General features: G+C 44.8%; 1 protein-coding gene across 1 annotated transcript in view; it reads left to right on the top strand.

Annotated features, from left to right (window-relative positions):
• Nucleotides 1-16593: 16593 nt before the first annotated feature.
• The window catches only part of LOC107201147 (ankyrin repeat domain-containing protein 9-like), a 6706-nt gene continuing 1713 nt past the window's right edge, over nucleotides 16594-21586 (top strand). Inside the window, exon 1 of the mRNA XM_015620343.3 lies at nucleotides 16594-17789. Within this exon, the coding sequence (XP_015475829.1) occupies nucleotides 16917-17789 (873 nt within the window). The 5' untranslated portion in view covers nucleotides 16594-16916. The remainder of the gene's footprint in view (nucleotides 17790-21586) is intronic.

The raw sequence follows: 21586 nt of genomic DNA, 5'->3' as shown, positions 1-21586 counted from the left end.
TGTGGTGATGGAAGCCAGTGCAGAGGGTGTGCAGAGTCCCAGCTGGGCTGGAAACATCAGAGCCCATTGAAGAGGCTGCTCAGCAGAACAGTCTGTTGGATATATTTGACAGAGAGTGGGGGCCACTTGAGTGAGACACTGCAAAAGCAGAGGAGGGAAAAAGGGAGTAACCACACCACCCCAGCACCATTATCACCTCCTGCCACTGCTCTGCCTAACTCTTCTGTTAGCAGCACCAGCCCCAAATTTCTTTCTTACCTTTGCTCCTTGAAGGCCTTTTGTGGCCTCTTTTCGTGCAGCTCAAGTGTCTCCATTTAGCAAAGCACAACACTCTCATTGATAAGCTGTTTTTTCCACACAATGCAGCAAGGGAGTCCCTCTGTTTAAACACCATGACATCACCCTCAAGGTCATCCTATAAATTCCCTCCTAAAATTATTTGTCACGAGCTCTGTGGAAAATGCAGTGAGAATGAGACTGTTGGCATGCATTAAATACACTGCCAAGCACAGACCTCTGTTCTGACCCTTGACTTTGAGCATGGCTGACCTGTGAGGAGCATCTCTGTTGTGTTTTATCACATTGGGTTGGGTTGCTGGCACATGGGTCACCTTTCTCTTTTATTTTTGCACAGTGGGAAGCCCAGTACAAAACTAGAGTCCTGAGCTGAGACACAGTTAATAAGCAAGTTGGTTACAGCAAAATGGAGAATGATTATCAGTCCTTTTAATGTCAGAACAGTCTTGAAGCTTCGTTAATACAATTTCAGTATTATTCTTTATGAAACAATCCTGTTTAACCAAGATGACCAGATTTTTCCCCTCTCTAAATTTAATGTGCTTTTATAAAATGGATACATTTGGCATGTCATCTGGAAACATTAACCAGGAAGGTTAAGAGGTGAGGCTCTTGGGTTTAAAGCATCCATTTAGTAGATACATAAATGAATTGACTAAGTGCTACCCCATTTATCACAGGGCTATTATACCTGGGGTTTTTTTCTGGGCCAGTTATAAGCTATTGGTTAATGGGGTAGAATTAGATTTTTACAGAGCTCTATGCAGATAATTTTCTTGGAAAACATTCTGAAGAGCCTGCCTGTCCAGAATATGAGAGGTGATGTTCCACTGCTGTCTGATGGATTGGTGCTCAAACAGCAGGACTGCAGCTGCAAGTGGTAGCCTGTGGCTCCTCCATTAGAGTTTCTGCACTAGCACAGGAGAGCTGTAATAAGGAGAAATGACATGTTAATGTGGAAGTAAGTTCAAAGCCCTCAGATTTGAGCATCATGGGACATTAAGGAAATTTAACATTTGATCTAGAGCAGGGCTACTTGGCCTGGGGAGCCTCAGGTCCAAAGTCATCACATCTTAAAATTCTGTGTGCAGACTGTTTAACTTGAGCTCATCTGTCCTCATGAGATTAATCCAAATAAAAATAATACCAAGGCAACTTCCTCACAGCAGGATCCCAGAGCAATGAAGAGTAATTTCAAACAATATAAATACTAAGTAATGTAAAACCTGACTAAAACACTCTCTATTAAATATAACAAAAGTTATCCTGTACCAGTGTGGATAGAAGTAGGGGCAGATTTCCCAATTTCCCTATATTTTCCATTAATATTTTCCTCTGAAAAGCTCCCTGCCTTTCCCATATTCTAACATCTCAGGCTGAGGAAGGTACAGAAGGAAAGCTCTGGGACATTCCAGGATTATGAAGTATTTAATCTCCAGGACACCCTTATCTGAAGTTGGTTGAGACACTTCAGACAGAAATAGGCCCCATCCTAACAGAGAGCAAAGGGAACAGAAGATATTTTCTAGTGGATAATTGACAGGATTCCACAAAATCACCACCAAGCCATTACAGACAAGTTTTGTTGGTTTTTTTTAGCCCTAGCAGTGAGGCTGAAGAATGCATGAAACACAGAAGGGCTCTGCATAAGTTGAGGGGAAATTCCCTATACACTCAGCAGGGCTTATTTGCCCCAACAAGAGGTCTACAAGAGACTGGTGTTATTCCTTCAGTACATATCTCCTTTGATGGTCTCTTTTTTATCAAGCAACAAAGATCTTCTCTTTCCACAGTATATCCTTGATCTTACAAACATTCATTCCCAAGCTCTTCATATCATTGCTTTTCTCTTTACTCCCTTCTACTTTCCTTAGCAAAGAGAGTCTCATGATGCTCTCCATGGCTGAGAGGAACTCCCTCAGCATAACCCCAAATCTCACTTGCTGTTCTCTGTTAAAATCCTAATCAGGAAGCCCAAATGCCTGAACAAAAGCTGGCAGTGTGTAGGCCGACTTGCCGCTCTCATGTTCACTTTTAGCCCCCAGCCATGCTGTGCTCAGGTTTTTCCTCTGCCATGAAAACTCTTTGAGAGCATCTTGGCAATTTTGCTCTGGGTCTGTGTCTCGGGCACAGCTTAGAGGATTGGGTACTCTGATTGGCATGCCTGTGTTTTATGAACAAAATGTTAGTACTGTGTTTTAGGACCACAGCTTGACAAGTTCAGTCATGCAGAACTGAAAGTGGACTTGCAGTTGAGGTCCAAAATAGCCTGTGAATGCCTCACCAGGGAGGCTGGGATGACAGGCGCTCAGCTTCCTAGCAGGTGCTCATTTCTTTCACATGGAGCTACTGTTGGAGGTCAGGGCCTCTTTATTGGAACATGATGTGACTGCATCACTTCTGTTACAGTACAAAGAACAGAGTCATCCCAGCAACACTGAGAATGGGCCTTTCAGTGAGGTGAATGAATAACAGACTCTCTCACTGGAAACCTGTAATGGTTTCAGTACAAATCAGGGGATAACAAGAAAGAGGTGCTCCCGTATCAGATATATTGTCTCCAGATTCTGCCTCAGAAAGCTCCCACCACTTTTTTTGGGGATCTGCAAAATGCAGGTGTTCAGTTTTGAAACTGGTGCTCATCAAGTCATGGAAATATTGGCTGAAAGTCCCCTCTGCAGGTCTCCTAGTGCAAATGTCTTCCCTAAAGTCCAACCTGGCTCTTCCAAACAGCAAACCTTGGATACCACTCCTTGTATTGCCCACTGCTCCTGAAAAGTATTTGCTGTTTGTGAGTCTCTGCTGGGTGGTTGTGGCCACCTCCAGCTCACCTCTCAGACACCTCTCTCCAGCCAAAAGAAGCCCAGCTCCCTCCACTTCTCTGAGGGGGTGCATCCTGCAGCCCCCTGAACACACGGCAGCCCCACTGGACCCTGCCAGTTTCCCCACATCCCCTTGACCTGGGAAGGGAAACCAAGGCTGGAACACAGCCCAGGTACTGCCTCCCCACCACCAGGCAGTCTGGAATAAGTAACTTCTGTCAGAGCTGGCTGTCCTCCTCCCCAGGAGCACACACAGGCTTTCTGAAGGAGGAGCTGCTGTCGAAGGCACTCATGGGTTCTTTTTACCCATGAAGTTGTCCAGTTGCTTTTTGAACCTCTGTAAAGGTTTGAATCTAAAATCTCAAAATCAGCAAGGAGTTTTAGGGCTTTCTTGCACAGTGTGTGAAGGACTACTTCCTCCTGCTTGTGGAGAGCTTGCTAATTGCTAGTTTCATTTCTTGTTCTCATACAAGAAAGCACAATGAACCATTTATCAGGCCCCTGCCCTTCTTGATTTTATAGATCTCCATGCAAATGATAACAAAAGAGGACAAAATTCATGAGGAAGACAAATGCTACATTCTGCTTTTCTCTCCCTTTATTTCCTGAACCATGTGACTCCTCACACTTCATTTGAGCATCACCTTTGGAGATTGTCTCCCATTGTTTCCTTCTCCTTTGTCTTTATTGCACTCCACCAGTGAACAGCAACTAGGAGTAACTGAGGCCATAAACAACTCTTTTCCTGCTCATTTACCTGTGTTGTTCTGACAATTGCTTAATGGTAAACATAGGACTTACTGACACAGTTTAGACCACAATGCTAACAAGTTTAATTCCTTGCCTTTGAAAGACAGGTTAATACAATTTTCCTCTGCATTCCTCCAGGCCATAAAGTCAAGAACAGCCACAGGTAGAGGTGCTCTCAAGACCCCCAGATGTGTTATCATCTGAATTTTATTAGGATTCTGAATAGTGCTGCTGATGAAGTTGACTGGGGAAAAAAGAACAGCTTAATCTGTTAAAGACCTGCAAAAAAGAGCTGTAATTCTTTCTGAAAGATTGTTTTAGCTTCTTGCTCTGCTAATCCGGTGTTTGTGTTTATGAGGACAGTCAGTATGCACCTCAAGCAACTATTTTGATGTCTGCTCAACATATGCTGTTTACATGATTTCGAAGTCACTGATCTTGCAGGCAGTTTGACATTCAGCAAAGAACAAGGCCTGAAGGGAAAGAGAGAGCCTGCAGGTTAGGAACAACCAGCTGAACCCTACAGAAACTAACCCCAGTCTCCAGAACAGCTTTGCTAGAACAAGGGGTTCAGGCAGGGGCTGAGGGAGTGGTGCACTTCTAAACTGCTCCTCTGAATCTGACATAGGCAAGAAGCCTCCAAGTCTTCAAAATGTCAAAATGTTCTGTTCATCCAAGGCTTGCTGGAAAATAAGCTGGCCAATCTCCATGGAGTGGGAAAACTGATGTGGAGTATAGCTGGTGATGTCTTGCTAATAGCAAAACAAGGGGCTCCCACTCTTCACTCTGTTGACACAGTTATCCTGAGTCTATCACCAAGGGAGGACAGTGTGTGTCCTGTGAGCAGGAGATGATGGTGTAGGAAGAACAAACAGCCTCTGTATGGAAACAGGAATTATCAGGAGGGCTGACAGTAACCCTTGCCAGGGACTTTCCCCATGCTTGTTAACCATCCAAAGCAAACTGAGCTGCTTATTCTGGGGCCATGAGGTTAAAGGTGGTCTCTGTTTAACACACGGGTGTGCTGACAGGGAGGCAGTCCCGACCTGAGGTTTTTTGGGCAGCAGAGCCACCCCATATAGAGGAAAGTTCCTAGGGCTGCATACAGAGGTGGACACGACCTGCATCAGGAAAGAGGCTGAAGGACACACAAGGCAGAAGCCAGAATCCTTGATATGATCATTTGGATTGACTGAGTGCAAGTTGCTGTTCGGGTGATATTTGGCCTACGATTTAGAAAGCAGAGTTTCTTGTGCAATAAATCGTAATTCGTAATCTTGTTTTTTCCTCCGCAATGCCTCGGTGGTGGCTCTTCTCCTAAGATTATTGAATGGCACCACCTTGTGGGTGCTCGGACATGAGGAGACTTTTCCATCTTTATTCCATGTGCGGACCCTGCAGGGGTACATTTGAATAGCGAGGCATGCAAAGGGTGATTCATTCTCACGCTGCCTCTCAAAGACCGGGCACTCATCAAGAAGTGCTTTTCTGCTTGTTTGCTGCCAGCTGACAGAAACAGATTTTAGTGTTTAGCGGCTGATTTTCAGAGCTTAACTGATTTTGCGTTTGCTAGAGGTTGTATTGGAAAACTGTAAACAGATAAAATAATTGACACTTTCCAATTATAGAGGAAGTGCAGAGGAAAAACACTGAAATACACATTAAAGATCATCTACCCAGGATGCCACTTCTTCCAAGGTGTGGAATCCATGTGTCTGCTTGTCCATGCATCACACAATTCCCTAAACTCCTGAAAGTAAGGTGTAATGGGAGAATTTACCATATGTACTCTTGAGTTTGCCTTTAGGGATTTCCCTGGCAATGACAGACAGCACATGTCCTAAACTGCAGTTTCTGGGAAGCATATGTTTGTGAATAGAACAGCCTGTGTACAACTACTTTGAGACTTTCCAGAAAGCACTGGCTGCATGTTGTGTATTTTATACAGCATTAAAATTCATGTTATCATGGGTATGCAGGAACCCAGGATGCTAAACAGCAGCTATGGGACATATGAGTGTGAGTGTGCATGTATGGAGTACCAGGTTTTTTAGGCAAGTGGGATTATCATGTATAAACCCAAGAAGCTCCATGAAATCTACCCAGACAAGATTTTGCAGTGTGAATAGGATGACATCCTAAAAAACCAGATATATTGTAGCCCAAACTACATCAAGATCATGGAACAGAATCTTAAGCAGAATATAGACAGGTGAGCAGACACATTTATACTCTTCTATTGTCCATAGAGAGAAACTCAATAAAAACATAAATAAATACAAATGGTTAAACTGTCAATTAAATTTTTTCAAGCCTGCTTCTCAAACTTGGTTTCAATTTTGGGATGAGAATTTTCCTTTTACAGTGTTGCTCCCCAGCCATGTGCCCGCCCAGTTTTTTTCTAGGCAAAGTTACAAGGGCTGGATGCAAGGTTGTGCCAGAGATGTGCTGAGACACCATGGGCAGAACAACATGGTCAAAGCAATTTGGTCCATAAAGTGAGGAGAGTGCCAAGAAAAAGGATGAGGAAAGCTTGCCAGGGGATTAGAGAGGTTTCTGAGAGCAGGCATTAGGATAGGAGTGGGAAGGCCAGTCAAAGCAAGGCTCTGCAAGGGGCAGTTTGCTGTGTGTTCCCAATAACCTGATGTATCCACCAGGATAACCCCATTTTAGGTGTTGCATGAGCACAGAGTGAATGACAGTCCTGCCCCCAGAGCACCTGCAGCCTGACAATAGCCCTAGATGTGCTGAGAGGAAAGCGTGTGCTGTGAGAGCAGGTGGGTGATGTGAGAGGCAGCAGTGCCAGCACATCAGCAGCCAGCACTCTGTGGGTGCTTTTTCCAGCCATGACAGTGAAACACAGTTTAAAGTAGGGATCTGGAAGAGGAAAATGAGCCAGTCTTAGAGACAGCAATGGGGATTTCCTCTTCACTGCCCTGAACACACTGCCTGTGTGGGAGAAAAGATGAAGATTGCTTGCTTGGAAATTCAGAAAAGTGATGACAGCAGTGACCTCTGGGATAAATCAGAGACTTCTATCAATATCTAGTTGTTGATGAGCAATGGTAAGAAGGAAGGGAATTTACAGGCTGATGAGATCAGCAGTGAATGTTTGCAAAAGGGATTAAAGGAAGTGAGGGAGACCCTCTAGTGGGAGAATCCAAGAAACGCAATCACAGCTATTAGCAGGGAAAATGATCCTAATGCAGCATCCAGGATGGTTGCAAATGTGAATCAAGATTTTCCCAAAATGCACAGTGTGGCATCATTTATATTATGTAAGGGAAAACCCCCTCAAAAGTGAAGAAATCATCCAACAGTTTCTACCCAGCTGATTATAAGAAAAGCTTTTCCTGACTTGATATCCGATGAAGAATAAGCCTGAGCATGTGAGAAGTACGCACACAAATTTTAAGTCATGGAGAAAGGGTAGCATATTTCACAGTCTTTTAGCCTGGACTCCAGAACTCCCTGTTCATTCATCAGGTGCTAGGGAAGGTCAAAGAGACATTAAAATGCTCAAATTAAATATTGGTCCCATCTCTTGTGTGAATCTGAGGTAGCCAGAAAGATTCGCAACATGTTAAAAAATGTAATACAATGGGAAGAGATAAAACACTGTCTGCCTCTGTTACTGGAGAAAATCACTAACTCTGTGTCCACCTCGGTTTCCAATTTGTAAAGTATGGTGAAAAGCAGTTCTTCACTCTCAGAGGAAGTTACATGTCAAAAATCATGAAGGCTCTGAAATGCCAACATACAGAGAGGGAGCTTAGTGACTGGGCCTGATGTGTAGTGGCACCAACTTTTTACAGCTTACAGATTCTACTGTAACACTGAGCTGTCAAACAGGACAGCAGAGCAGCAGGGCTGTGTTGGGAGAGGACAGCTCCAGCTGCAGAGCAGACTCGCTTATGACAGCCACCTTCTGCTCCAGAAGCTGTGACTGTCAGGAAGACGATGCCTCTGCCTGATGAAGAGGATGAGGAAGATAATGTCCATTAGACACCTGTAATAGTTTAACACTTGGATTTTATCGTGCAGCAACACATTCAATATTTCCACCTATTTATGTAGTGTTTTAGGGCTGTATTTGACAGGCTTTAATGTAAACATGGTATTGCTGGCACAACGACAGCTTTTTTTTTGGCATTGCTTTTACAGAATCTTTACATAGAATGAGTTTGATGTGTGACTCATATAAATTCAGATTTTTTTTTCACTTTGAGCAGATGTGGCCCCTCAGTGTGAGCCCAAGAACAGTTGGGGTGTTGCTGGGATTTATTTACAAACTTCCAAGCCAGCAGTTTCAAATCTGGGTTAAAGTTAGATGCCTGTTTCCATGACAGATGGTCTCATTTTGAGAAGGAGCGAGTCTTGACAACTGGGGCTGGCTGGGAGAATGAATTTCTGTTTCATAAAGATTATTCTATTTTCAGGCTATTTTCAGATCCCAGATCAAGATTTAAATCTCCAAATTCAAATATCGTTTACGGTTGAACAACATTTTATCTTGCCAGCATCAAGGCTCCTGCTGATCCCTAGCTGCTGCCAGAGTTTATCCAGGCTGCTGGGAGAACGAGGAGTCCTGGCTCTGTTGCCACCTCCCTGACAGAGCTGTGGGGTGTCAGGAGCAAAGGCTGGCTGGGAACCTTTCTCAGGGCATTTGTCAGCACTTCCCAAATGCTCTGGTGGGAACAAGCCTGAGCCCGTGGATTGTCCCTGTGACTTGGCACGGCAGGATTGTGGTAGGGGGTCCCTGGGCTCCACAGCAGCCCTGGAGGTAAAAGGACCAGAGAGAGGTTGTCATAGAAACACTGATTGTTCTTTAGCCCTGACAGGATCAGATCTCATCTCAGGTTTTTCTGGAACAACTCAGAGGAGAAGCATTTCCATAAAAATGTTCTAGTTCTTCCACTGAAGACTCCAGTGGCACTGAACAAGCAGTGCCTGCTGCTGATCCAGCCTTCAGGAGATGAGGTGTGGGCACAGCACAGTGCCACCCTCCCCTCCTGAAGCAACAGCTCTGGCGTGGGGGAGGAGTCCCCCCTCTTGTCACACAGGGTGGCTGCTGAAGCATGTGAAATCACTTGAGGTGTCTGACATTGGTACTTAGGAGCTCCAGGTTATTTTTCCGTGGTCTTCAGCTACTTTTGTGGAGTGGTAAGGAGCTTCACTAGCTCCTTCTAGCAGCTCTGTGCAGGTGTCTCGTGTCCTTATCCCATCTCAAATGGCACAAGATGTTACATTTCAGGGCACCAGCCCCCATGAATTGTCTGTCATTGTCAACATCGCTGCCAGGCAAAACAAGGAAGGCACCTCCTGTATCTGATTAATTTCACCATGATCCTTGTCAGGGAAAGCAGCATCCCTCCAGTCTAACTCCTGGCCACCAGAGCCTGGATTTTAATTCACTGACCACAGCTTGCTGCAGAAAGACAAAGCCTTAGAGCAAGAGGAGGAGGGGAGAAACCACGCTCAGTGTGCTACACACAAGACAACTGTGACAGCATGTGCTGCTGAGGAGAGGGGAGCTGGCAGTCCCAGAAGATGGATATAGGCCATGGCCCTTCATTAGCCTGCATTATTATTAGGGTGGCACCCAGAGGAATTTTTCTACCAGTGGTGTAACTCTTCTTCTTCTTCAAATTATCTCAAATGCCATTAAGAGGGCCAGACTGACTTTTTTGTTTGATTTCAGTACCTTGCCGTTGATATCTTGAATGAGTGTTTCCAAATGCATTCAAGCTAGTGAATGAGTGTTTCCAAAGGCAGTCTGATGAGTCATCCAGAAAGCTGCCTGTAAACATGAGTTTGTGCACACTTCACAGTATTGAGGGAAAGAGCTTCTACTTCTTAAATTTTCCCTTAAAGAAATCAAAAACACTAAAACAAACCCAAAACCACTGAAAAAAAACCCCAGCATTCAACTGACAGATATATTAAAAATTTAAGCCATCCTTCTAAATTTCAGTGATCTGAAAGTTCAGCTGATTTCTCTCAACCTTTCACTTTTGTTTGTAGTACAAATTCTTTCCTCATCACCAGTTACCAACTTTATCAAAAGGGGACAGTTTTGCTCATGATGGGCAGAAGACTCTTTTTAAATAAAATATAGGAGTCATTAACTTAAATCTTGAATTATGCTGAGGCAGTCCAAAATCCTTTGGAGCATTACTGATGAATATTTCATTCTCTTTAATTAGTCACAAATAGAATTTATTTTTCTGTACTGAATCAACCAAATATATGAGCAAGAGGCTCCAGCAAGGAAAATAGTGACTTTGTGAAGATCTTTAAATTCTCCTTTGGTGTTTAATTCAGCCACTGTTGGCTGGGATGTCATTAAGGGCTGTTTGGCACTAGCAGCTGTTTCAGGGTTTCTGGTTTTGATAGTATTTGTGTGGTCACAAAGCTCAGATGTGTCCAGGATGTTTTTCCCCTGGGTGCTGATGAAGGAGCACTGAGGCAGCTCTCCGACAGGAAGCTCACACTCCAAGCAAACACCACCTTAGTGGACTTAATGGGAATCTGAAAGTGCTCAAAGCATTTGTAGGGTACTAAAATGCTCCTCCTTTAAGCAGCCTTACAGAATTTCCTGTTTTCCTTTTGCTAATAATTCTTCTGCTCTTGAGTGAATTCTCAGTGGCTGAATTCACATATACATTGAACCATGAAGATGGAGGAAAATGGTGACCAGCTGCAGGTTAGAAAGGATATGAACTCATTATATGTGATAGTAGAAGCAATTTGTCACTGTCTGAGTCATCACAAGTGCCCTGTTCAGGGAATCCACTTTTTGAATACAATTCTTTGAACAAAGCATTAGTGATAATAAAGTCCAGAGGAAACTTACTTGGACAAATATGATTTTCAGGCAGTTCTGAAAAGCTTATTGTTGATCAGACTGTGCACTTCTCCCAGATCAAAAATCCTTTGCAGATAAAACCACTGGAAAGAGTGGAGAACAGTGATGAGTAGTTGTCTTTGGCTTTGGATGAAGTATTTTGTCTGTGAGACAATAAAATGCGGGCCAGAGGAACTGGCACTCTTGATGACTGAATGAAATTTGAAATCTCTCTCAGTCTCTGAGACCTCAGAAAATACTGCAAAGGCTTCCCTGACAAATAATTTTGTAATTACACTGGGGCTGAAGATTGTTTTCAGTGACCTCCAGTAGTTAATTATGGGCTCATAAGTTGCAGACTGTGGGGTTTTACAGAGCTGCTCACTGCCCAGATTTTTCTTTTGTAGTGGATTCAATAAAAACAATTTAAAAAACATGTTGATCCCTTTTTGCACCATGAGTTTTGTTGACAGATGCAATGAAACCGATACATCCTGCCGAGCAGTTCAGTCTCGTGGCACTGACATTTCCCCCACTAAAATACCCAGAAGTTAACTTTCTGCCCAGCTCTTGTTTGCAATAGCAACGTGGCACAAAAGCGACTTTGAAGGTTCAGACAAATTGTCATTTTGTTATGAATGGCACAGCTGGAGTTTTTTATTTATTTGCCCATCAGCATGGTGGTAGGACCTTGGATTTGCAGTGTTGGTGTAGTGTTAGCTCCTGCATATGCACAAAGACCTTAATTTACAGAAAAAAATAAAAGCTTGCTTTGGAGACTGTCAAACATTTAGCCTCTCTGATATCACATAGCACTGAATTGCAGAGGTTAATTATGGTTGGTGTAAAAAAGCATTGCTTTTTGTCAGTATTGGAAACTAAATGTATTCATGCCTTCCTGAATGCTTTCTCAGCAGTTGACAGCCTTGACATTTACATAGGGGTGTGGTGAAACAGGGCACCGACACCCGTAATCATCACGAGGAAGGAAAGCATCCAATGATATAAAACTGTTTCACAGTCTCTGCCTTTCCCTGGAAAAACAGCATCTGGCTCAATGTGTCTGTAGGCACAGACTGTCTGCAGGGGCTTTTTTTGTTCTTTAAACAGAACTCAGCTGACAGGTTACTTTCTGGAAGAGGCATGGTAATCTGTCTATTTATGTACTGCCTTGGAGAGATGTAGCCTCAGCTAAGGATAGGAATTGGGAACTGAAACAAATGGGTTTACAGAAATGGGAGACACTGGGATTCTTGGCATACAGGCTCTGTGCAATCAGGTCTCAAAAGCATTTTCAAAAAATGGAATCAAAACAGCCTTGTTGTTTTTATAGCTGATTAAACTGAGTTGACATCTCATTCTCCAGACATGAACATACTGCTTGATCTAACCCGCATTCGAAGACGCGTATGACGTTCAGTGAGATTTGGAAACATCGTTATCCTTCCTTTGGAGTTAGCCCAGTGTTTACTGAGTGCCTGCCTTTGGAAATGGGCAATCACTCCCTGGGAGCTGACACAGGAAAAGCATTTCGTTCGTGGTGGTCAGGATTCTGCCTTGACCAGCCTGCAGCACTTGACGGTCTTCAGGCTATGGCAATCCCACTGTCTGTCACATGAGTTTCCCTGAAAATGGAGAACTCAATAAGCCAAACAGTTTATTTGGCACTGGATCTCATATCCATGAGGGCCCTTTTCAGAACACAGGACGACACTGGTTGCACCTCATTGCTCTGTTTTCTCCAGTGTTCTAATGAAGTTCACTCCTCAATTCTGCCACCTCCTCTGGGTCGTGCTCCTGACCCATCTCCTGGCCCAATCTTTGTCCTCCACCCAGTCCAACTTGAGATCTCAGCACCCATCCCTCTTGCTTGTTCAGACCCCAAACAGAGGGGTTGCTGAGGCTTAGGAGGATGATGGCTTTTGGAAAGACCCAATAACCCACATCCCTCATCTGAAGGTAAGGGAGCTTGTACCTCAGAGACAGGGGCTACCGCTGGTATTATGCTGCAGGTCTCTGACACTCAGGTCACATAGTGACAACCAGACAGCTGTGGCATGATTTTGCAGCTGTCCAGTGCCATGCAGCAACACACACTGAGGTTACGTGTGCCCAAGAGATGAGTGTGGCTCCAAAAAAAATCAATCAGCTTTCACCTGGAGTACAGATAGGCACCTGTCAGGTATTCTATAAATTAAGCTGTCTCTATAAATTATCCTGTGACACTGGAGACACAGAAGATTCTGTGTGAGGATCCATCTTCAGTTGTACACTTCCCTGCTTTCACAGCTGTGGAGATGCTCTCACATTTGCAGCAGGCTCTGTTTTGCCATAAGCAGGGTAGCTCATTGTCTGGCATTGCTGTCACCATGCTCCTGACTGCTCTTGGTGGCCAACACACTCTCATGTTGCTTCTAAAAGGTCTGTTCCCTGTCAAAACCCAGATATGCTGGAAATGTTTCCTATATCAAGGGCTCTGTCTATACCCTGAGTTTAAAAGTGGACAAAGGAAGAGGAGGAGGCACACTCAGATCTGTGCATGCTGAGAGTGGGGCTTAGGCTTAGGAGACTTTCCCTGTAATTTCTTCCTCTTGCCCCTCTGTACAGAATTACAGAGAGCAATGAGAAGAACTGTGGGGACAAGAGTGAGTGCAGACACCTTCTGGAAAAAGACAAAACCAACAGCAGCTTTTGATCACTAGGACTGGGAATAAATTGGAAGTGGGGCTTTTGTGTTTCTCATTTCACTGCCTGGTGGGAGCAAGAAATTTCTCTCCTTTAAGGGAAGAGCAGCCTTGCCACAAGCTCTAGTAGACATGGAATCCATGTGAGCTCAGATCAGCTCAACAGCATGCAGGTTCTGTACTGAGCTTGCAAAGGCTCAGGACTGAGATCTGCCAAACTTGCTTTGCCTGGACTACCATACAGTACCTTCTGCTCGCAGCAAACCAAGCTGTAGGGACACTTTCCTCTTTCTACCCAGGTGCCTATGGCTGATTTGGTTTACTTTCACTAGCACTGCATGGTAGAACCATAGTTTTATACCAGCTCTTCTGTGCACTATGAGGTGGTCAGAACTCCATAAGCTGGAGCTAACAGAGGTCACCATGGGCTTGGTGTGACAGCAGAGTTGCTGTGAAGTGGAAGCAAGAGGTGCAGTGTGGGGGGCTGCAGGCCCAGTGGGATGGTAAGAGATGAGGCACAGGCCTGACTCTGGAGCACTCACAAACTACTCCCCTATGGACAGCTAAAGAAATGCAGATACAGAGCTGGATGAGAATGGTTTCAGGGGTAGAAAAGATGACAAATAAATAATATCTTACATATATATAATCAGTATTGTGAATATGGATGTGAAATGGAGTTGCAATCTAATGAAGAAAAAAACAGGTGTAAAAGTATGTAACAAATCATAAAACTGACCCCCCAGGAGAATCTGGAGTGAGGAAGAAGAAACCATCACCATCAACACCACATTCCTCCCACAGAACAACTGCAGATGATGATGACTTCCTGTAACACCAGCATCAGAATGAAAACAACAACCTTAGGATTTAGATGAGGGGGCAGGACAGGGGGAACATAACACTAGGAATATGGATAGCAGATAAGAAGCATGCATAAGGCCTCAAATCATTTTTTAATTATTAGTATTGCTATTGAAACTCTTTTCTGATAGGAGTATTATTTATTTTTCTGCATTTGACCTGGACTAATAATGTTTTTTTTATTAGCATGTTAAGATTTTGGTTCTACTAACATTCAGTTCTTGTCTTTAGATGTAAGGCATGTTTCCCTTTTGCTCAGAAACAATATTTTGAGCATTACACTGTAAAAAGGTTTCTGAATAGCTCAGATACATTCTATATTTCTCACAAGTTCAAAATAACCAAATTGTTTATAAGCTGGAGTCACCATCAAATGTGAAAAATGCATCAGCCTAGGAGAGATCTAAAGAGCTTCTCAGCTTCAGATGAAAAGGTAAAATGGTGTTTTGGGTAAAATCAGCTTTTGTTCTTCAGTTTTTCCCTTCAAACCTGTTCCTTGATGCTCTCTCTATGAGTCAACACTGATTCTATTCCTCTTCTAGACTGCACTTTGTCAAAGAGGAAAGCCACAACAAACACCTTATGAATTAGGAGACATTATTTTTAGCTACAGATTTATTTCAAAGAAATAAATTGAAACTTCCAAACTCCTAGTCTTCTTCTAGTTCACTTCAGGAAAGTGAAGCTTTCCACATCAATGTCTTCCACTTCTAATGGTTCTGTAATGTTTTATAGATGTATTATGCTTACAATAAAAATCAGTAGCAATGCATTGCCATCAAAATCAAAGGTGCCCGTAGCACCATCTTTTCTAAACTCTTGGAGAAAAAGAGAAGAGGCCAATACCAAGAGCCACCAGAGCAGACAGACCTGTGCCACTTGGAACCATAAAGAGGTGAACAAACCATGTGAGGGACTCTCCTAGTTTTGGGCTGGGTTTCCTAGGCAGAATTGTAGTGCAAACTGTAATTACAAGGTACCGTGTAATTACAGATGTTTTCACATTCTGGATATCCTGGACTTGTGCTGTAGAGGTGATTTGCTAGAAGCCTTTTGGTCATTTCTAAATCTGGGGTTTTGGCTTCCATCTCAGTTGGAGATACTTGCAGAACATTTTTCTCTTGATTTCTATGTGTCTGCACCAAGTCCACTATCAAGGACAACCTAAAACTAATCTGTATGACTAAGAGCATGGTCCAGATGCTCCTTGAACTCTGGGTGCTGTGAGCACTTCCCTGGAGAGCCTTATCTTAACATCTACATCATCCAAAGCATAATGCTTTGGAAGATGGGCAAGATCTAGACCCAGTTTTGTGAGTGGCTGTGGTTTTCTCTTTGGATGACTCCAAACAACATTTGGACATCTGATACTTGAATTCTGTCTAGTTTGAATATACTTACTATATGTTTGTCTTCTTGTGAAATGAAAATAAGGATTCCTTGATTTGCTGTATTTTCCCTCAAAGGGAAACCCCATTTTCCTACCAAAATGGTGTGATAACATTTTATGGCAAGCTGTTGATTTATAAGATGCATGGAAATCCTCCCTCCTTAACCACATCTTGCCATAAAGGAGTCTTAGTTCATTTCTTTTCTGTGAATTTAATTTTGGCCAGATCCTTCTGCATCATCCAATAGGAACTTTCCCCTCAAAACTGTAGGCCTTGGTCCTCTGTGTTTTACCCAGACATTGCACAAATCTGATTGCCTAATTCCACTTCCCTCCATTGCTGCTGGTTGTGACCAGAGTCCCAAAGCAGGACATCTGAGAAATGCTTAGATCAAAGCTCCCCAGACACCAGTGGGGTTTGGCCATTAACCTTTTGTTTATGCCCTTGCTGTGCAGCAGAGGCACTCCAGATATTTCCTTGCTAAACAAAGGCAGGCGTTTAAACTGAGCAATCTGCTTTATGACTCTGGGCACCATTACTGCACACACCGTTTGACTCTTTTCTCTGCAGAGATTAATGCTGGCGTCTTCAACATCACTAATGCCTTATAGACAATCCATTAACATCAGTGTCTCCTAAGTGGCCAGCCATACCATTATTTATAAAATAGGGATCCTTTCCTAGTGCTACCACTACCAATCCCTTGATTTCCCGAGCATGGAATCGTGCCTATTATCAGCTCTGGAGTATTTTACACTGCTACATATTTTTTACTATATAATGAGCTCTGTGTGTGTGAGTGACATGAAAAAAAAATAGCGGAATATTGCTATTCCACTTGCTGCAGTGTATGAGCTGATCTGGTTAGACATGAAATGCAGACAGAAATCTGCCTCACCTCTCAAGCTAATTTTAGTCTCTCCCTCTGTTCTCTGTGGCTGTGTGTGTATAAAATCACTGGCAGTCTGACAGCGTTTCAGTAACCTGTGCCACGCGCAGAGCAGGATGTACTCACCAACCATCTGCTTGCATGGCACGGGTTAACTGATCCTGTGGGATTGTGCTTACCTAAACAAAACCACTGCAGTGAGGGGAAAAACAATGAATGGGTGGAGATGATCAGCCCATGCGTTCCAGCTAGTGCAGTCCAGGCAGCAATGACAGCCTGAAGGTTGCAGCAGCATCGGGATCAGCATTCCAAGTGCACCAATCTTACAGTCTGGAGTGATTTTACGTGGAGCTGTTCTTTATTTGCTGAGCCATGGCCAGTAACCAGGCCAGCCTGCAGGATGATCAGAGCAGGCACTGCAAGTTCTTATCCTATATGTTCTACCAGGCTGTGAGAGATCACAAGCCTGTGTGGATGCTGGAAGACATGAGAACTATGGAGTATTTTTACTGGGAGGAAAATGCCAGCCTACGAACCTACTCACCTTCAGAAGCCCTTCTCTATGCAGTGGTGCATAATCACCTGCCTTATGCTCAGTATCTGCTGTCTCATTTTCCAGAGGAGGCTCTCAAGGTGCCTGGGGAGCACTTCTGCTATTGCCCGTCCTCTGCTCCTCACTTGGCCATGGCGGTCACATATGACAGGAGAGATATCTTGGGACTGATCATCAAAATTGCACACAAGCTCCCCAGCTTGAACTCCTATATCAATAGGGCTGGCTGCTTTCATCTGGAAGATGGGAAAACACCCCTGCACCTTGCCTGCGAACTGCTGAGGTCAGAGACGGTCCTCATCCTCCTCGGGAATGGAGCATCTCCCAGGATAGAGGACAGTAAAGGGCTTACCCCGCTGGACGTCATCCTGGAGCAGATGTGGGACTCCAAAGTCAATGTCGCATCAAAGAAGCTCTGCCTCGACTACCTCTTGCTCTTCATGCCCAACCCACAGTTCAAGATGCGGAAAGTTCTGCAGGAGCATCCAGATCACTGGACAGCTTTGCTGGGAGAAGACAAATTCAACAGCCTGGTGGGGAACACACCTGCTTCTTTATATCTGCAAGCTATGCAAACTATTCTCCAGACTCTTCCCCCTTCCCACTTCCCTAAAAGCATCCAGGAACTACCTATACCTCAGGCACTAAAGCCCTTACCATCCTATGGCAAAAAGCTACCAGCAAAAAATGTGGTAAATGTTTTTCCTTGACTTTATTCGATGGGTCTTGGATTTTCCAAGGCAACTTAGAGGAGCTGGTCATCCACCACCCTCTGCATTTTAGTGTGATTTTAGTACTTAACCTATTAGGCTATGCTGGAAAATCCAATATTTTGTGACAAGATTTTAAATGTCTTTTCTAACTGATTGCAGGCACGGCACTTTTAAAGGCAAAAGCCTTCCTTGTTTTCTGTTTTGTTGTGCATGTGAAGGGTTAACTGTAGTTGAGACTGTGTTATGTTTGGTTTCTTAGTTGTCAGCTGGTATCAGTGTATCTGAATTCCCAATATGATAACTGTATCCCGTGTAATGCACCTGGCTTAAAATGAGCTACCTACCCAGTGGGATTTTTAAATGGTGTCACTGCTAGAGCTGGGAGAAATACCATCCCCTACCAACAAGGTTCAAACATCAGGTTTCCTTTCTAACAATGTTCAAGCATCATTAGTAATAACCACAAAGTGCATGACTGATGCTGCAGGGGTGCAGAGGCAGTTCCTGCAGGCTAACTCATCCTATCAAGTTACTTTACAGCAGGTCATGGTGTGGAGGGCGTGAGTTCAGAGAGGGGCAGTGCATGTATACTCCTGTGGGATGAGAGATAAAGATCCACAGAATAGCTAATGGAAAGCATCCAGGCTCACTTGGGAGCGAGGGGGTTAAAGGCAATCCCAGCTCTGATGCCTCTACAGACTTGAGCAATGGGGAAGGAACAATCTACCCTGCTGTCCAGTAAACAAATGACAACTAGAGCAGGGACAGTGGCTGCCCTGTCTTTCACAAGTGATATTATTTCTCCTTGAGTTTTAGAACATATCTCTACAGGAGATGTAGCTCGCTAACTTGATTTCCCTGTGGGTCTCAGAGCCCTTTGTTAGTTATCCTAAGCTGGGGTACGATGTTCTGCTGTTAAAAGTTGTTACTTGTTGTCCATTGGAGTATTTTTGCAACCCTAGTCCAGACAGAAATCCTTATCCTGGAAATTACAAAATGTTCCCACTGACTGGCCACTGCAGGCAGGGTGAGTTTGCAGGAAGCGGGGCTGGGGCTGGGCAGCCTTCTGAGTAACTCATGCTTCCCTCTCTGCTCAAGGCACTGATCCTGCTCTCCTGGCTGTTCTCAGCATCAACAGAGATGGCAGAATCCCAGCTCCCTTTGGGGGACATCCCTTATTTTGGACACCAGTGTTCCCTCCTCCTTGTAAGCGCTACCCTCTGTTCTGCTGAAGTAGCGTAACTCACTTCCCCTGTCTGCACTGGGCAGCAGTGAAGAACTCACTCTCCTCTTCAGCTGGATTTGGAGCCCAAAGCTGTGGGGCACGAACTGCTTTCCACAGGCAGCAGCTAAGAAAGATGTATAGTGAAATCTCAATTGCTTTGTGCAAAAATGACTTGTGTCTCATCTGGCTAATTCCCTGCTTGTGCCAAGGAGGCCGTGCTGGACCTTTCCATCAGCACAGGGAGCACTTCTATTTATTTTCCCTCTGCATGGGCTACCTCCTGTGTGCCAGGACACTGGCAATGCCAGCCATGGCCAGCTGGAGGTTTACTGTGAGGCTGCAGAACCTGCCATTCACAGCCACCTGGAACATCCTTTCTGAGACACTGGGATGCTCCTCCCAGCCATCTCTTCCCACAGGCCGTGGGAGGACCTTAGTTCCGGTGCCACCTACTCTAGGCCAGGTGAATGAGCAGGCTTGCTTGTGAGCTGGAGAAAATGTCAGCCCAGCCCCAAAATTGGCAAGCAGGCCATGAAGGGGTTAACCCTTCTCCTCAAATCCCACATGTCTGGTGCTGCAGCGTCTCTCCACCCCTGCCCCTGGGGACTTGAATGTCCTTCTCCATCTGTGTGTATTCCTCCTCGTTCGATGGGGAAGGCTGCGAATGGAGAAATGCAGGGTCAGCGTTGGGTGAGGGTTTTGAGGGAAGCCTGCTCGCCCGACAACCCGTGCTGCAGACAGAGGCTGTCACAGCTTGGGAAGCAAAGCAGAGCCCAAGGCAGATTTGCATTATAAACAGCGGCTCAGCTGCTTCTGCCAAGCCCTCAGGCTCCCCAGCACTGGCACATACTCCCCCGAAAAGCTGGAGGCAGAAGACAGAGCAGGCTCTCGCTGCCCATGGCTGCCCAGAGTGACTGTGCAGAGCACGGCCCCTGTGGCACCCCGGGAGTCCAGAAGAGCAGGATTGGGTTTGTCCCCAGCAGCACTGCGGTATCTCATCCGGATGTTGGTGGGTGAGAGGCGGAGGAGGCTGGTGAAGGATATTATTAGAATAGTAATTAGGCCCCGGGAGCAGAGATCCCAGGAAAGGAGGAAATGGAAATCATCCAGTGCTATTGCACTGGCTGGAAACCATGTGTTTCAGTGCTGTGAAGAGTTTCAGAAAAGACAGGAGGAGGACAGGCGGATTGTTCATCTTACAAATCCGAGGAGGCAGGTAGGGACTGCTGGCATTAATGGAAAGTGCTTTCTATTAAGTCAGGAGGCTGTACTCAGAGAGCCAGAGCAGCCCACTGTGAGTGTAAAATGGTGCAGGGGTCTCTTGTTGGTTGCAATGGCTGTGGATCAATGCAGAGGTCAGGAATCAGGCACTTCAGGCTTCATGGATTGATTTCTAGCAGATAGCAGGATGCTTGTGTCCATGCATTTGTCCATGTGGGAGGCTCCCCTCAATCCACCTGCCAAGAAAGAGGATAGAAGATGAATTTTCTTGAATAGTTTCTTTCTGGGATGTTCCTGTGACTTGTGTCCCAGCCTGGAAGAAAGCTGCTGGTCCACTGTTGGCCAACATGTAAAAATTCCAGTGTGTCCAGCCCAGAGTGTAACAGGCAGATACCCACACAGGAAAGGTCACTCCACAGCCCCCTCATTTCTCCTTTTCCTGACCGTTTTAGCAAGAGATCAAGCCTTCTATGTGAAGTCCCACTGGGCCACAGTTTAGGGTCATTAGCACTGTGGTGACAACTCTATTGCGTGTAGCAATGTGATTGCAGGATGGGCACTCCTGCTGGAATGGGGGAATCTTCTCCCTAGACCCTGTTTGCTGCTGTTGTGGTCATCTGCCTGTTACTGTGAGATCCTATTTGTCTTCCTGCTGTACAGTGACATTACATCAGATATGGCCAAATCTACCTCAGCCCTGTCTGTGTTGTTTTTTTCTCTCCATTCTTTCCAATCCAGGTCATTAGCAAAAGTAAATTCAAATTATTTTGCAGACTTCCTGCAACCTGACAGTCTTGAAAAATCCCTATGCTTGCATGGCAAATATGTTGGTGACTTTGTTAATCAAAAAGGGTGCTGGGTGCTGTGTGGTGATGTTTACATTCTGCATATCTGCATACTGAGTAAGTGTCACTCAGATCTGTATTTCTGAACTTGGGAAAAAGAATAAACACAAGAGAGAAACGGGGAGAGGGTAAAGTCTTCTGATCTTTGGATTTAGGTTGGTTCTGCAGGTTATGTCTCTTTAATTTAAATTTTGAGGAGTAGCATTATAAGGATCTGAATTGTCTGCATGTGTGAGCCTTTGGTTTTGGTGAGAAGCTCTTCAGTGAGCACAGTGGGGGGAGTGAGTGAGTGAGTGAGTGAGTGAGTGAGTGAGTGAGTGAGTGAGTGAGTGAGTGAGTGAAAACACACAGGTGAGTGTGTGCACGTGTGTGAGTGCCTGCCTGCCCTCTTGTCACACACACATGTGAGTGCCTGCCTGCTCTCTTGTCACACACACACACATGTGAGTGCCTGCCTGCTCTCTTGTCACACACACATGTGAGTG

The sequence above is a fragment of the Parus major genome, chromosome 3 (assembly GCF_001522545.3).
Source record: "Parus major isolate Abel chromosome 3, Parus_major1.1, whole genome shotgun sequence".
In the NCBI taxonomy this organism is placed as follows: Eukaryota; Metazoa; Chordata; class Aves; order Passeriformes; family Paridae; genus Parus; species Parus major.
The sequence above is the reverse complement of the archived record's forward strand: the minus strand, read 5'-3'. Positions and strand labels throughout refer to the sequence as shown.